Raw genomic sequence first — 17,592 nt, 5'->3', positions numbered from 1 at the left:
TTATTAACAACAATTTAAATTATGACTGGCTCTGTGTGTGTGTATGTGTGTATATGTGTGTAGTGTAGATTGTTGTGGGGAAGGAGAGTGTTTTAGCAAAGTTATATTGTAACAGAGGTTTAGATAAGAAGTCCGCAAACATCTTCTGTAAAGGGAGTGTAAAATAGTAAATATCTTAGGTTTCGCAGGCCAGTTGAGCGGTTACTCAGCTTTGCAGTTGTAACACAAAAGATGCTATAGATTATACATAAACAAATGGGTGCGTGGGTTGAATAATGGCCCCCAAAAGATGCCTAATCTGTGACTGTGACCTTATTTGAAAAAAGAGTCCTGCAAATTTAATTAATTTAAAAATATCGGCCGGGCTCGGTGGCTCAGCCTGTAATCCCAGCACTTTGGGAGGCCAAGGCAAGTAAATTGCCTGAGCCTACGGGTTCGAGATCCACCCAGGCAACTTGGTGAGACCTCGTCTCTACAATAAATCAAAAAATTAGCCAGGTGTGGTAGCGCGTGCCTGTAGTTCTGGCTACTTGGAAGGCTGAGGTGGAAGAATTGATGGATTCCCGCAGTTCGAGGCTGTGGTGGCCAGGAGTGTGCCACTGCACTCCAGTCTGGGCGGCAGAGTGAGACTCCGACTCAAAAAAAACCCCAAACAAACAAACCTCAAGATGAGATCATCCTGAATTATCTGTGTGGGCCCTAAATCCATGGCAAGTGTTCTTATAAGAGAAAGGCAGAGGGAGATTTGGAGCACACAGGGAAGAGGGGAAGATAATATGAAGACAAAGGCAGAGACTGGAGTTATGCAGCCACAAGGAAAGTTGACAGCTGCCTGAAATGGGAAGAGGCAAGGAGAGTTCTTTCCCTAAAGCCTTTGGACTAAGCCCTGCCCTGTCAACACCTTGATTTTGAACTTTTGGCTTTCAAAGCAGTGAGAGAATAAGTTTATGTTGTTTAAATCTCCCACATGAGCCGGGCTCGGTTGCTCAGCCTGTAATCCCACGCCTTTGAGAGGCTGAGGTGAGTGGATTGCCTGAGCCCGCGGGTTCGAGACCCGCCTGGGCAACTTGGCGAGACCTCATCTCTACAATAAATCAAAAATTAGCTGGGTGTGGTAGAGCGTGCCTGTAGTTCCAGCTACTTGGAAGGCTGAGGTGGAAGGATTGCTGGAGCCCAGCAGGCCGAGGCTGCGGTGGCCGGGAGCGTGCCACTGCCCTCCAGCCTGGGCAACAGAGTGAGACTCCAACTCAAAAAAAAAAAAACAACAATCTCCCACATGTGTGATAATCTGTTACAGCAGCCCTAGGAAAGTAATACAATGTCTGTGGTTGAGTTCTAATAAAATTTTATTTGCAAGAGCACAATTTGCTCATTTGCCATGGGGTGGGGGGGACCCCAACAACTCCAGAATTATTTTATGGAGGATAGGCCCCTTGTAGTAAGGCTTCCCTCACTAGGTAAGTGTTCTAGGAACCCATCGGCAGCAGTGTACCAACTAGCATTGTGAGAGGCTGTTTGGCTGTAGTGAATTATTATTTTTTTTGAAGATTCTTTCAGAACGTTTGCTAATTTCATGATTGGTAATTTATCAGCACACCTGTCCACACTGCTGAGTATTTAGCAGTTTTTGACCCTGTATCCCACCCTCCCTATTTACCTGATCTCACCCCAAGTGACTTTTTTTTATTGTTTCCCCAGATGAGAAAAGTGCTCAAAGGTAACCGTTTTGCTGATGTGGAAGAAGTGAACCAAAAAAGAGCAAAAGCACTGAAAGGCATCAAAATTGACAAGTTCAAAAACTGTTTTGAGCAGTGGAAAAAGCTTCTCGATAGATGTATTATATCAAACAAAAAGTACTTTGAAGTGACTGGAGTTTAAATATGTAAGAATAAATACACAACTTTTTATAAATAAATTCCTGACTATTTTGGGCCCCCTCATAGTTTGCCAGCTCCTGGTTTAAACTAATAAACACATGGAATGGCCTGGCAGTCTAAAAGCAAGTTGATAGATACTTACTCAGACCCTTCTAAAGTCCAGAGATGCATAAATAATATGTGGGGTCAGGGATTTTGAAAGAGCTTAAAAGTTAATTTTCAAAATAGATCAAAAGGAATAGGGGCTTAATGCTTCTTATTAGAGATCTTGACTAAGGTCTACGATCAATTTGCGGTGAGAAGAATATATGTGCTCAGTCTTGGCTTCCTTCCAGAAGGGTACACTAATTTGGCTTCCTGAAATGATTCTGGAGATGTGGAAAGATGTAGGTTACGAACTGGGATTTATTCTGTGGCCCACCTCCCATAGAGTGAGAGGAAAGAGTAGACTAGGGATGAACTGGCCTGACTGGACTTGCTCTCTGTATTTCTTGGGTCTTAGATCTTTCAGGAGTTTCTGAAGAGAAAAGAAGATGCTAAGCCTCAAGCTGGTGCTCAGCTTGGTCTAGCAATTTCCTCTGAGAGTAGGGAGTGATATTTGAAACATGTGCCCTCACCATCATTCTTTCTGTAGAGTTGGGTGAAATTACTGAGAGGTTGAAGTTCAATGCTTTCCCCACAGTAATAATACTTTTTGTAACTAAGTTTTTGCCTCTTGAAGTTTCGTTAAACATTACATTGTGGGTCACTATAAATTGGACAGAGTGGAGGCTCCATGACTGGAGGCCCCATTACTGTAACCATTTTTAGAACGGTAGGTTTGGTTTTCTTTATACACCTGTACAATCTTTACAGTCCATGGGGAAAATAATTTCTTCACCTTTTAAAAAAATGTAATTTATTTTTGGTAGAGACGGGGTCTTGCTATGTTGTCCAGGCTGGTCTTGAACTTCTGGCCTCAAGTGATCCTCTTGCCTCGGCTTCCCAGAGTGCTGGGATTACAGGCATGAGCCACCATGCCTGACCAGGATTTATTTTCAAGATAAACTTTAAGATTTGAAAGTAAAAAGCTGAAAACTAGTTTTCTAACGTGAAAAGATTGTGTCAAATTGCTGAACTGCTCTTCAGAATTTCAAAGGTCAGAGTTAAATTACTCTAAATCTCCTAGTTCAATGAAAACATGGTCATAAAAAGTTTTATCACCAAACCCAACAAACACTTATCACCTCCTTTTTGGTCCTTCCTTTTCTCTATTTATTTTTAAAGTCTTGTGTCTCTCAGGGGCTTTCTTTGCCTCATGTTCTGTCTTCCTCTGCTTTCTGTGTTTCTATCACTTGCGTTCTCAATTTTTTTCACCTTTTGATTAATAAAATGATTATAAAAAATCAATGATTAATAAAAGTACTGACCATTGTTTTAGGTGATGTTCATAGATTTTTGTTTGAACTCTTACCTTGCAAACCAGGTTTTAAATCCTAATTTTACAATTGAGGAAACCCAAATTTAGAGAATAACAGATACTTCAAGAAGAAGCTGGATTGAATCTTGGATTTATCTGACTTGAAAATCAAAATTACCTTCCAGCATACTTTGCTTTTCTCTCTCTCTGACTTCCTTTTTTCTGTGACTATAATTGCTTCCTTTTTTGTGGCCATCAAAATAACTGTGTGTGAGTCTATATGCATGTGTGTGTATTTACATATTATAATATATTTATGGAATAAAGATTCATGTTTTCGACTCAGTTTAAAAGTGAGAGGCTGTCCTTCCTTTCTTTCTCCTTCCTCCATTTTCTCTCTGAAATAGTGACAATGAAATTTGTGCATAAGAATTCTTTTGCCAGGCACGGTGGCTCACGCCTATAATCCCAGCACTTTGGGAGGCGGAGGCGAGAAGATTGCCTGAGTCCAAGGGTTGAAGACCAGCTTAGGCAACTTGGCAAGACCTCGTCTTTACAATAAATAAAAAATTAGCTGGGTGTGGTGGTGTGCACCTGTAGTTCCAGTTACTTGGAAGGCTGTGGTGGAAGGATTGCCTGAGCCCAGCAGGTTGAGGTTGCAGTGGCTTTGAGTGTCACTCTAGCCTGAGTGACAGAGTGAGACTCTGACTCAAAAAAAAAAAAAAAAAATTCTCCTTTCTTTTAAAAGAAACCCTGGCCAGGCATTGTGGCTCAAGCCTGTAATCCCAGCACTTTGGGAGGCCAAGGCGAGAGGATTCGAGACCAGTCTGGGCAACTTGGTGAGACCTTGTCTTTACACTAAATAAAAAAATAAGCCAGTTGTGGTCACATGCACCTGTAGTTCCAGCTACATGGAAGGCTGAGGTGGAAGGATCACCTGAGCCCAGCAGGTCGAGGCTGTGGTGGCCGTGAGCATACCACTGTACTCCAGGCTGGGCAATGGAGTGAGACTCCGACTCAAGAAAAAAAAAAAAAAAAAAGAAAAGGAAGAAACCCTAATTATGGAACCTCTGATTATAATTTTTTAACAGGTCAGTGGCTCTACTTGGGATGGTAGTATCTGTCCATAAGCCACATTGTAGATGGAAGAAAATGCTTAAATAACTGAAGAAAAAGCTCCGAAAACAAATGAAAATTCTACTGTCAAAGGAAAAATCAATTTAACATGTGTGGCCTTGTCCTTACTTTTGGTATATTTTATCCTATGAAGTGACTGAATTGAATTACTTGATGTCTTTGCCATCTCAGTGGTTCTATTGTGGATCTAAGATGGCTGTTGGAGTGGAAGAATTCCCTTTTAGAGCTTCCAAGTCCAAGTGCTAGGGAATACCCACGTCCTCTTGTTGGTAAAGCCAGAATCCTGGGTGTAAGTCTGACTGCAGGAAGGAGGCTCTCAGATGCCTGGACCTAGGGTACCTTAAAGAAAGACTAGCCCTAAAGGCAGGGGCTCAAACTCCTGTTTGGGCATTTCACCGTTAGTTTTCTGTGTCCTGACCTCTGTAAAAGTGAGGCACTACACTCCCATGAAGACTTTCACAATAATAAAAGCACTGTCTCTGAAGCAAACTCCCTGGCATTTCTGAGTGACACATCAAATGTGGTGGGAAATCTACATTTTTGTTTTTAACAATTAGACCGTATCAGAAGTATTGAAGACTTTTTGTGTTAAATTTGGACATTAAACTTTTTTGTGGATACAACTTTAACTTTTTAAGAAACATCTTTATTGTTGGCAAGTGTGGACTGGGTTGGGGAGTGTCAGTGCTTTATGAGTTTAGGAAAAGAATACCTGTTTCTTGGGCCGCTGCATTTTTCTTGTTGGCCATGTTAAATATCGACCTCCTGGAATCTACAAGCAGCCTATAGTATCCAGCTGTCAAGCAGGCCAGGTTCATGGCGTCTGAAGATTCCATCAGGAGCGTGATGGGCTACACAAAAGAGAATGTTTGAGTGAAAGCCGTCCATTCTTAATAACCGCCCTGGCATGTAAACAGCTACATTTATGCTTATGAAATATAAACAAGAGAGTTACTGACAAAATATTTCATTGGTGAAACACAAAGGGAGAGAAAAAGTCAGGGATAACACAGAGCACCTTACTCAAAAACATTTAGGACATACTTTTTTTTTTTTGAGTCAGTCTCACTCTGTTGCCCAGACTTGAGTGCAGCGGCATGCTCACGGCCACCCGCAGCCTCTACCTACTGGGCTCAGGTGATCCTTCTGCCTCAGCCTCCAAGCAGCTTGAACCACAGCATGTGCCACCACACCTGGCTAATTTTTTGATTTATTGTGGAGACGAGGTCTCGCCATGTTGCTCAAGCTGGTCTTGAACCCCTGAGCTCAGGCAATTCTCTCACCCCTGCCTCCCAAAGTGCTGGAATTATAGGCTTGAGCCACCGGACCTGGCCCAGGACATTCCATTTTAAAAGCCTGGACGTTTTGAATCCTCCAAGTTATCATGGCATAAAAACAATAATGGCCATTGCCAAGCCATTGCCATGCCATTCCCTTGCTAAGCTATGGTGTGGCCATGTTTTCTTAAGCTTTGGCCTCCTCCCCTCCCTTGGGGAGGTGAATCTCCTCTTTCTTTCTCCAGTTTACTTTCTAAATAAACTATATTTTCTAATCTAAAAAAAAATGACATTGATTTTTGTCCTCAAATAGTTAACATTCTAAAAGGTGATAGTTAAGTTACCTGTTACTTCAGTTACCCACAATCTGAAAATCACATATGATTAAGCTTGGGTTCATAGTGAAAATTAGTGGTAAAGAGAGATAAAAATCAAGTGGAAATTACTGTTAAGACTGAATAAAAGTGTCAAAGAAATACAGGAAAAGGATGCTTCTAAAAGAGATTGTCAATTTACAGGAGAGTAAACCAGGAGAGTAAACCAGAGATAGGAGTTTAGAAAAAAAGCTTTCTGGAAAACAATGAGATCATATACAATTGGATATGGATTTGGGCATGTGGAGAAGAAAGAGTTTGATGAAGCAATTTTTCTCATTGAATTAGGAAGGGTGTGTTCTTGTTGAGAGAAAGTGAGAGAAAAATAAAAGAGCAAGAAAAAGTAGACAATAAGAAAGACACAGAGACAATGAGATGACAGGCCTCTTGCTTTCACTCCCAAGTGTAGGACATTGGCCAGGTTCAATGCCCCTGTTTGGTAGAATATAACTTCCTCCCAAAGCCCTTGTACTACTTGTTGAACTGTCTTTCTTTCTATGAGGTGAGACCCAATAAAAACTGGAATTATCTTTTGGAGGTTAGATCCCTCTGTAGTACAGGCTTCCCCCATTAGTGTTCTGGGAACCCATCGGAATCAGTATACCAGTTAGTGTTGTTGTGAGAGGCTGCAATCTGCTTCAGTGAGTTTTTTTTTTTTTTTTTAAGATTCTTTCATTGTGGTTGTCCATTTCATGATGGGTGGTTTACAAGTGCACCTGCCCACAATGAACTGAGTGTTCAGCAGTTTTTGATCAAAAATGGCAAGACCCCTGTGCCCCAACCTCCTTTTTCACCTGAATCTCGCCCAGAGTAACTTGTCTTTTTGTTTCCCCAGATGAAAAAAGTTCTCAAAGAGAAACGTTTTGCCAATGTGGAAGAGGTGAAACAAAAAACAGCAGAAGCACTAAACAGGCATTAAAATTGAGTTCAAAAACTGCTTTGAGCAATGGAAAAAGCATCTCAATAGGTGTATTGCATCAAATGGAGAGTACTTTGAAGGTGACTGAAGTTGAAACATGTAAGAATAAAAAATTTTAAACTGGGCTTGGTGGCTCGGCCTGTAATCCCGCGCTTTGGAAGAGGCTGAGGTGAGTGGATTGCCTGAGCCCGCGCATTCGAGACCCGCCTGGGCAACTTGGCAAGACCTCATCTCTACAATAAATCAAAAAATCAACCGGGCGTGGTAGCACGCGCCTGTAGTTCCAGCTACTCGGAAGGCTGAGGCGGAAGGATCGCTGGAGCCCAGCAGGTCGAGGCTGCGGTGGCCGGGAGCGGCCACGGCACTCCAGTCTGGGCGACGGAGTGAGACTCCAACTCAAAAAAAAGAATAAAAATTTTTAAATAAATAAATTCTGGATTTTTTTGGGTCCCCCATTATAGTTCAGTTGAAGTCTCTTAGTCTCCAAGTCACCCCACTACCATTTCATATAGGTAGGACATCAGCAGCAGGGTCTCACCACTCATTTCTGCTTAGGACAGATTATCTCTGTCAGATCTGTAACAACTACATCCAGTTTAGTCTTCCCTCTACCTTTTCCCCTTGATAGAACTATTTCTCTTAGCATCTTTGTGCACAGACTAGATCAGGCATTCCACGTCTATTCTCACACTTTCAGCTTGCCATGAAGTCATCTGCAACCCTCTGGATCCAGCCCATGAGATCCCATGGCCACTGCCAACATGTCTAAGCTCACGTTCTCTCTTTCATGGTCATCTGTTCCAGCTGCAGAGCTCTTTGATGCATTTTAATTTGTTCTCCAGAAACCCTTTTCCATGTTCTCCATTACTCATAATTTGTTCCTCTCACACCACCCTAGTGGGAATAGGGTTAGGGTTGGACCCTCTCTGACTGTTCTTGGAGCACCCCTCCTGACTGATGCTGTCTCCTTTGTACAGTCACTGTATCCCTTTGTGTTCAGTGTCTCCTCTTCATAGAAACATTAGATATATTAAAATAGCCAAAATCCAATGACTCATCTTTACTGGGAAAAGAAGATGGGGACAGGAGATCTGGGTTGCACTCTGTCAATTTCTGTTTTCAAAGTAGAATTTAGCCCTTTGTGGACAATTTCAGGTTGTTGTTTTAAATGGAATGGCTATGACATTCACAGGGGCCAGATGTTCAGTCAGTACCAATTGCTATAAATATGAGAAGATATACTAACTAAAATACCTAGATTTTCCAAGAGAACAAACATATAGGGACCCAACATAAGCAAAGGGAATGAGAATTCTAAAGAAAGTTGGGAAAAATCTTTATGTGAGTCATATATTATAGAAAGTTCGGGAAAATTTCCCCTACTTTTTATCTATGACTCACATTTCCTAAAGTCAGAAGGGACCTAAAAGTCATGTAGCTTGCTGTCTCATGTATGGATGAGCCCAGATAAGTAGAGTGACATGTTTCCAAATCACACAGCAATTTAGTGAGGATTGGAGCCCTCAGGGTTCAGTTGGGTGGACGTTTCCTGCACCACACTGCATCTGTGATGCTCCACACATACTGACTTTGGCCTGGTCTTTAAATACTAGCAGTACTATCAGAAATGAGCTGTTCAAACAAGGCCATGTGTCACCATCTGAAAGACTTGCCTTCACATCTAGCACGTGGAGCTCCACTCGCACCAAGCTCTCCTCCTCAGAAAACATTTCAATCCTGTTGACATGGCTGAAGTCGGCTAAAAGAGCCACCAGATTGGTTTTGGTGTTTATGACATGACTTATGCCATACCGGGGCCCGACCAGGAGAGTCACTTCTGAGCGCTTTTCTGCCTGCTGAGAAAGAAATGTTGACAAAATGTAAAAATTCTGAACCTCTGAAGTGCCATGCAAAGTTGAACCCGAGAGCCTATTTTTATAAGATTGCATTTTCTTTATAAAGTGTTTCTGGGTCATATTGTACTAAATCACCCAATTAGAAGAACCAGATATATGACTGCATGAGACTCTAATAAATAATGAATAATGTAGAGAGTAAGTGTTATCATAACACTGTATATTCATACTTGTAAGAGGCTTTTAGGAATGAGGTTTCTTTTTCTTTTTAAATTTTTTTTCGTGTGAAAATGACTTCTGGCTCAATGATTTAAAAGAAGGCCATTGTGAGAGTCCTTTGATTCTCTTGGTTCTTCACAGTTCTTTTTTTGGGGCATTCTGCACTGGTGTTATCTAATTTAACATTGCTTCTGGTATTTTCAGACTATGGTGAAGTTGGTTAGAAATGAAGGCTGGAGAAGATTCACAGCTCATTTGCTTTTGTCATCAGAGGCAGCTCATTCAAGACAGCCTCCATGGTGACATTTTGCAGGCCTCGGTGACTTCCAAGAAAAAGCAAAAAAAAAAAAACCAAGAAAAAGAAATTACCACTAACGTTGCCTTGAACACGCGGCCCCCATACAATCGCAGGTCACTGAGGAACTTCAGATAATGGACCTTGGCTTGCAGTGCAGAGAGCTGAGAGAAAAGAAACCCCAGGTGTTAACTCCATTGGTTGTGACTCCATTTCAGCTGGAGACCAGCTGAAAACAAGGGCAAAATAGAAGGATGGTTTTACTGCTAAAGAGATGGGGTGTGATAAAGACTTCATTAGGAACAAAAGTAAATTTCTACAGATTTGGTTTCTTGAGAAAGGGCTGAAACATGACATCAAGTTCAAATCTTATTTCTTCGGGGGACAAAGTATGGGGAGTCATGAATATGGATATGCTGAGCCAGGGCACTCAAATGAGAACAAGACTATCAAATTTTCCATTGAAACATCTCCCTAGGAGACTTCAGAAGGTGAGTGGTGCTTTCCACTTGCAGTCAGGGACAAAGGCGGGTTTTCTACAAATTCTCTCATTGTACAGGAGACTCACCTGAGTGTAGAGTTTGTGGGAGATGTTTTGAATACGCACCTGCAATCTAGGTAAAGCCTTTTAAAAGGCTTTTTACACTTCCCCTCGCAAGTTTCTTCCAGTCTTTGCAAGTTTTCAGGGAAAATGAACTTTCTGAGCTCCAATCATTGTGGAAATGTTTGCACTTGCTATATAAGTCCCTGCTTTATTAATTCAACTCGGAGAATCTGTTGAGTTTCATGAATGATTTACAAATGAAATCGTATCCAGATAAACGTTATCTTTATAAAGACTTAAAAATTAGTTTCCCATATCATGTTTAAAAAGTATTTGATTTTTTAAAAGTCCATGTTTCATACTGAATGTGCCAGGGATGTTAATTAGGGTGAAATTTTCCAACAAGGTGTAGACCATCATTAAATAGCAAAATTCTGTTTTCAATTGCAGTTGGCTTACCAACTTATTTGGTAACCATACCTAAAGATACTGCTCTTTATGTAATTGTTATTTAGCACCATTCATCCATCCTAATTCTTTTGAAAACCCAAAGCACTTTGCAAATTATTTTGAAAACAAACCACTCATTCTCAGCTAGAGAAACCAACCTTTATAGAAGGACAATGATAGATAGATAGGTCGATCAATTGATCTTATAGCAGTTATCTAAATTATTACAAGACCTTTTAAAAGACCCAGGCTTTTAAAAAATCACAAGTCAATTAATAGAAATGAGCTTCAGGCAAATCAGAACTGAAATTTAAAAAATCTTGACCCATGACATCTTGCTATATTTCTGTAAGTGGAATGCTCTCCAAGATCAGAGGTATCCTCCCCATGAAACTGAAAAGTAAGCCAAAGATGGAAGATAGTGTGTTGAACCTAATTATACTTTTAAAAAAAGTCATGGGGTGAGGAAAACATAGAAATAAGTGTGCCTTACCCAGTAAAAATGAGTTAAATCGGATGCTAAGACAAAATAATTATTCATGTAAACTGATTTTTATTAGAGTCACCCAAGTTTATCTAGCCAATATCAATTGGAAAGTGTTCTTAGGTTGTTCTACTTCTGATTTGATAGGTCCAGTATTTTAAGCCTCCTTCTCTTTCTGGTTTCTGGAATCTTTTGCTTTTTATTACCTATAAGCCATCTGTCTTGTTTCTTACCAACAGTTTTTTTTTTTTGAGTTGGAGTCTCACTCTGTCGCCCAGACTGGAGTGCGTGGCCGCTCCCGGCCACCGCAGCCTCCACCTGCTGGGCTCCGGCGATACTTCCCCCTCAGCCTTCCAAGTAGCCGGAATTACAGGCATGCGCTACCACGCCCGGCTGATTGTTTGATTTATTGTAGAGATGAGGTCTCGCTGCCCAGGCGGGTCTCGAAACCGCGGGCTCAGGCAATCCACTCACCTCAGCCTCCCAGAGGCGCGGGATTACAGGCTGAGCCACCGAGCCCGGCTACCAACAGTATTTTTTAAATGTCCTTTGTGTTTCTCCTACTTAAGGAAAACAAAAGCAAAAATGATTTAACACTAAAGATGGTAAGTGACAGAAATAATTTTATTTTCCCTCCAAAAGTAGGATTTAGTCCAATGGTTGTCAAGTGGGGGTAATTTTGTTCCCAATGCGCATTTAGCTATGTCTAGAGATGTTTTTATTTGTAACAATTAGGGGAGGGGTGCTCCTGGCATCTCATAGGTAGAGACCATGGATGCCACTAAACATCCCACAGTGTGCAGGATGATCCCCTCCACCCTCCCCCACCAAAAAGGATGATCTATTTCCAAATGTCAATAGCGCCACAGTAGAGAAACCCTGGTTTAGTTAATGTGGCCTCCGGCCTGCAGGGCCTCTTGCTAGCTGCTGTGCATTTAAGCTGGTTGGCATGGTAAGCAAGAACATTATGGAAATGTAGAATTATTTCAAAATTCTACCCTCTGTTCTCAAGGTCTCAGAGGCTATGCAAACTTCTTCTTCATGGGCACATAAACCTTCCCTCTACATTAAAGAGTCTATAACTTGTGAGCAACAAATAGGTTTCCATATGAATACTTATTTTTCATTAGTCTTAGAAACATGTTAATAGTTTAAAAAAAGTTAGACAGTATTACTGCTTCTGAAAATATGGTGGTAAGTATTTTATTCACGAGCTAATTTTAAACATTTAAAAAATGCATGCAAGCCTCTCTCTTTATAATTTTCTATTAAGATGCAAATGTGATACCTTTTTACCCGGTGGTACCAAGTTTTGATTTGCTTTGACAAGGTGTGAAAGTGCTTTCTTTATGTTCTTCTCTTTCATGCTTTGCAGCACAGCAGAGGGAAGAAAAGTCTCTAATCCCCATTCTTTCCTGCAATAAAGAGCACATCTTTAATTTCGCATTCTTGTGATGATTAGTTATCTAAGACAAAATGGTACTCTGATGTTTGTTAGAACAAGTGAACTCTTGGTAAGGTAGGGAATGGAGACAAGTCCCCAATTAGGGAAGCAACTTTTAATTCACACTCAGGACACATATTATTTGATCATTAACATATATGTTTGCATTTAAACAGAAACATATTCCTCACTCTCTAGAGAGAACGCTAAGGAGGCAATTGGGCCCAATGGAGATACTTTATCCAACCCGTTTGTGAATCTAAAAATTCACTCATGCTTCTGGGTTTGTATTTCCAACACCAATTTCTCTCCATCCCATCCCTTCTTTTGTTGACTCCCATTCTCCTGTCTCCCTGTCTGCCCACTCTTTCTTCTTCTTCTTTTTTTTTTTTTTTTGAGTTGGAGTCTCACTCTGTCACCTGGTCTGGAGTGCGGTAGCCACTGCCGGCCACCGCAGCCTCGACCTGCTGGGCTCTGGTAATCCTTCCGCCTCAGCCTTCCAAGTAGCTGGAACTACAGGCGCGCGCTACCACACCCGGCTTATTTTTTATTTATTGTAGAGATGAGGTCTCGCCAAGTTGCCCAGGCGGGTCTCGAACCCGTGGGCTCGGGCAGTCCACTCACCTCAGCCTCCCAAAGGCGCGAGATTATAGGCTGAGCCACCGAGCCCAGCTTCTTTTTTCTCTTAGAAGGACAGAACAACTCCTCTCTGCCCCATTTTATCCTGTCTCTTTCCTCATCAGTGGCTATTTCTCTAGGCACACACGGTTCTCTTTTGTCCCAGCCAGTTCGCGTCTGTCTAACTCCTTCCATCAACAATTTTTTTTTTTTTTTTTTGCTGGGGGTGGGGGGTGGTGCTGTTGGTATGGAATCAGGGTGGGGTTCATGACTCTTAAGAGTATCTGGTATTAATGGAGAGATGTAGACAACACTCATGGGTGTGGATATATAAGAAAGCAATACCAACAAATGAGACTGGGTTCATATATTTCTGCCTACTTCCCCAGCAATGACTACAATCCTAGTCTAAGAAAGTTCCACATTTTGAATTCTAGGAAATCTGTCCTAAAATAGAAATTCCTATCCTAGGAAACTATCCCTGGTTATATGCCCAAACAGTGTCTTTAAATTATATGTGGACCTTCAAGAAGATTCGAATTCTTTCTCCTGATCTAGATCTTCTCCAAAGAAAGGCAGGAAGACAACCTGCCCCCCACTTGACCGCTCGTGTTCTTTGCTAGTTAAGATGGCATATGTCATGATCATTACATTTTCTTCCTTCTCCTCAACTCATACTTATTGCCTTTATCCATCATTTGGCACCCCTTACAGGCTACCTTGTAATTCTACTTGTATCGTTATTTTAAATAATTATTTTCATATCTTTATAACTTGTCTTTATAATCAGACCACAAGTTCCTCGATGGTCAAGATTATAATTTATACATATTAGCATTTTCTACTGTCCTAATATGACTACTATATAAATGCTCAATGAATATTTGTTGGGCAAGGGAATTTATGAGAACATTATTATAGACTGTAAGATGCTTAATCAAGTTTGTTATCTTGACAAGGTTTCTTACTGTACAGTGGTCAACCTGGTAAAATGAGTACAGCCAGTAGGAACAGAAATGCATTTTAATTGTCTGAAGATCCTCTCAGACTATCTTTTCAAATGGCAGCCAGTTTCGCTTGTCCTCAAGAACCTCAGAGCGGGAAGTAGAAGAGGGTATGAATGTGTCCAGCTAAGCCCAAGATTTCTTTGTGAGCTGAGTCTCTCTCAGGTTTCAATCACTGCACGTGTGTGGCAAGAGTGGGAGTGAACCGGGACTCCAGGACCTGAGGTTCTCAAACTGTACATGAGGATTAAGGCATCAGCAGGTGAACTGAGTTGCCAGAACAGTGGTGTGAAAGTCAGCAAGTTGGAGCTCCAATCCCCTAAAACACAGGTTTCTCAACAGAAAAGTCATTTTGCCCTCTGGTGGGCCAGCCAAGCATTGTGGAATATAGAAAGGTTTTATAGGCAGCCCATGGGAATCTTCTTTGGAAGGTGGGATTTTAATTAGTTTGCGTATCTTTTGGAGGTGGGTATGTGGAGACATCCAAGGCTTTAGCATTCCATGTGTTTCCAAACTCAGGTGCCTCAACCCACACATGCAACCTATGGCACAATGGGGCATCCCACTGCTTGGGGTTTGAATCCTGCATCCACCGGTTAATAGCCATGTGACTTGGGCAAAGTTACCAATCATTCTGTGCCTCAGTTTGCTCATCTGTAAAATGAAGCTAAAATCCTACTAATCGCACAGGGGATGTGAAAATCGAACAAGTTAATGCGTGAAACGCCCTAAGGCCAAAGCTTGGCTTGGAACCAAGTCCCTTTAGGAATTTTAAAATGTGCACTTCATTTTATATATTACCTTCATCTTAACGGCAATGCTCTAGAGGCAGACTACGTAGGAAATGGATCTCTTTACCACAAATGAACATGATATTCATACATTTTGCCTCTGGTGAACGAATGCTGTGCAACAAACAAGATCAATTTTGGAGAAATATCAAAACTACCCCCAGATGTTAAGGGGGCAGCATCTCTGTCTCCGAAACGGTGCCAAGAGTCAACACTTACTCGATGTATTTGAGGGAGATTTTCTGCGTTTGCTTGGTGGTCACGGTGGCGATGTACATCTGCAGAGCGGCCAGCCGCAGGGCTATGTCGTATTTCAGCTCCGGCCCAAATCGCTCCTGAACGACATCGTTACAACTCTGCAAAGAGACCAGCAGGAGGCGCAGCATGTTAAAGAATGTGCCGTGCCGTGTGGCCTTAGAGAACAGGTGACATGCATTTCCCCAGAGAGTTTCAACCTTCACTTCCCAGGCAAGAAGGCTAAATGTGGAAACATTTCCACCAGGCTGCTTGGAACCGAGTTAGAATTTAATTGCACGCACAGAGACCACACAAAACATTTAGCATTCATCAACAAGCTGCTATTTAAATATTGAGCATTTTGTAAAAATAATTAGGAATTTAGGTATGAAATTTCCAAACACAGGTGTCGCAGTTGAAGACACGAAGTGCTGATAGCATCATGTGACTTGTGGAGTTAGGCTGCCGAAGTTGAAATCCAAGGTTTGAAACTTGCTCCTCCACTTCACAGGAGGTGTGAGCATGGGCAACTCCTTTAGTGGTCTGTGCCTCAGTTTCCTGTTCTGTAAATCGGAGATAATACTGCTCTCTATTCACAAGATTGTGGTGAGGATTACATGAGTGAACAATGTAAAGTCTTAAAACTCTACCTGTAAGTGTGAGCACTCTTACATTTTTTTTTTTTTTTTTTTGAGTTGGAGTCTCACTCTGTCCCCCAGACTGGAGTGCAGTGGCCACTCCCGGCCACCGCAGCCTCAACCTGCTGGGCTCCGGCGATCCTTCCATATAGCTGGAACTACAGGCACGCGCTACCACGCCCGGCTAATTTTTTTTTTTTTTTTTTGATTTATTGTAGAGATGAGGTCTTGCCTGCCCAGGCGGGTCTTGAACCCGTGGGCTCAGGCAATCCACTCACCTCAGCCTCCCAAAGGTGCGGGATTACAGGCTGATCCACCGAGCCCGGCCTATTACATTGTTAATTGCTATCAACATCATTTTCCTTCCCTTTCCTCCCCCTACTTCCACCTCTCTCCTCTTTGTTATCAGCCATAGCAGCTTCAAAGAGCCATTGAGAGCAGCAACTCCTGACTCACAACCACTTGCTCTGGCATCCTGACGTTTTGCCAATGGCCAACCTGTGTAACCCTTGTAGCCTTGGTTTGCTCATTTGAGCAATGGGGATTTGTATTAACGACCTGGAGTGGCTCAAGATTAGGTGAGGTACACAGCACATTTACACTTGGTCGAGGGGAGCTAAGTAAATTTGTCTCTACAAAACATTTTAAAAATTAGCAACTGCCCTGCTGCTTCAAATGTGTGACTTTGTGGGAGTTGCCTCTCTCTGCTTTCCTTTTCTACAGAATGGGGATACCTACCTCACAGGGTTTGCTGTGAAGGTCAAATTAAAGAGTGGCTGACAGTGTGTCATGAAGTGTAAAACCCTGCATGAACACAGTGATCGGCTTTACAGCACTGTTCTCACTCACTGATTAGGAGCAAGGTAGCAAGCTTAGTCATGTTCTGCACGTGTTTCACTTTTTTTGGTAGAGGTAGGGTCTTGCCCAGGCTGCTCTTGAACTCCTGACCTCAAGTGGTCCTCCTGCCTGAGCCTCCCAAGTAGCTGGGACTACAGAAACACGCTACAATGTCTGGCTAATTTTTTTTTTTTTTTGAGTTGGAGTCTCACTCTGTTGCCCAGACTGGAGTGCAGTGGCTGCTCCCGGCCACCGCAGCCTCGACCTGCTGGGATCCAGCGATCCTTCCGCCTCAGCCTTCCGAGTAGCCGGAACTACAGGCATGCGCTACCACGCCCGGCTGATTTTTTGATTTATTGTAGAGATGAGGTCTCGCTGCCCAGGCGGGTCTCGAACCCGCGGGCTCAGGCAATCCACTCACCTCAGCCTCCCAAAGGCGTGGGATTACAGGCTGAGCCACCAAGCCCGGCTTGTCTGGTTAATTTAAAAAATTTTTTGTAGAGACAAGGTCTCACTATGTTGCCCAGGCTGGTCTCCAACTCCTGGTCTCCAGCAAGCAGCACTCCTAAAGCGCTAGGATTATAGGCATATGCCACCGTGCCTGGTCCTACTTATTTTTGTTATGGGAAACTGGATTCCTGGGCTAGAAAATATGATATTTAGCCTCTTTCTTACTTATTTACTTTATTCTTTGCCTTACCCCAAGAAGATTTTGTTGGAGCTCAGAAAACAATATCCCAAAATGAAGGCCTCAGAAGTAAAAGTTTTTCTCTGACCTCCTGCCGTCCTGTCTCTTAGTCTTATTCTCCCCTGAGGCTAGACATAGAAACTAGAATCCCTCTTACCCAAGGTGCATCCTAGAAACCAGAACCCCTTTTCCCCAAAGTCAGTAATAAAACCTAAACTATACCTCTAACTGCCCCCACCCTGCCTTTCTGTGTAAAAACTGGCCGTAAAAAAATTTCTCTCACCTACCTTGTTTGACTGTAGGTGGTAAGACCCCCCATTCCAGAGACGGTCCTGCCCCACATCCAGAAAGATAGAATGCTGCTCAGAGATGCCAAGAAGAACCTAGACAGATAGGCCTTGCTGGGTTTCCCCACTCAGTCCATTAGTATTAGATCCGACTCTCTTTGTCCAATCCTATTTCTACACAGCTTGTCCACACTTGGTTGCACATAAGCATAAAAAT

General features: G+C 42.3%; 1 protein-coding gene across 2 annotated transcripts in view; it reads right to left on the bottom strand.

The window, feature by feature from the left end:
* The window catches only part of FRMPD4 (FERM and PDZ domain containing 4), a 110,000-nt gene that overhangs the window by 9,783 nt on the left and 82,625 nt on the right, over positions 1-17,592 (bottom strand). For both annotated transcript variants that reach the window (XM_008072441.1, XM_021706133.1), the window contains exons 8-12: positions 14,908-15,044; positions 12,120-12,246; positions 9,428-9,517; positions 8,657-8,839; positions 5,126-5,264 (exon numbers count right to left, since the gene is read on the bottom strand). In XM_008072441.1, the coding sequence (XP_008070632.1) occupies positions 5,126-5,264; positions 8,657-8,839; positions 9,428-9,517; positions 12,120-12,246; positions 14,908-15,044 (676 nt within the window). The remainder of the gene's footprint in view (positions 1-5,125; positions 5,265-8,656; positions 8,840-9,427; positions 9,518-12,119; positions 12,247-14,907; positions 15,045-17,592) is intronic.

This window comes from Carlito syrichta, unplaced genomic scaffold, assembly GCF_000164805.1.
Source record: "Carlito syrichta isolate Samal-C Ts95f unplaced genomic scaffold, Tarsius_syrichta-2.0.1 Scaffold315175, whole genome shotgun sequence".
NCBI lineage: Eukaryota > Metazoa > Chordata > Mammalia > Primates > Tarsiidae > Carlito > Carlito syrichta.
Note: the sequence above shows the minus strand (reverse complement) of the source record. Positions and strands in the feature narration are given on the sequence as shown.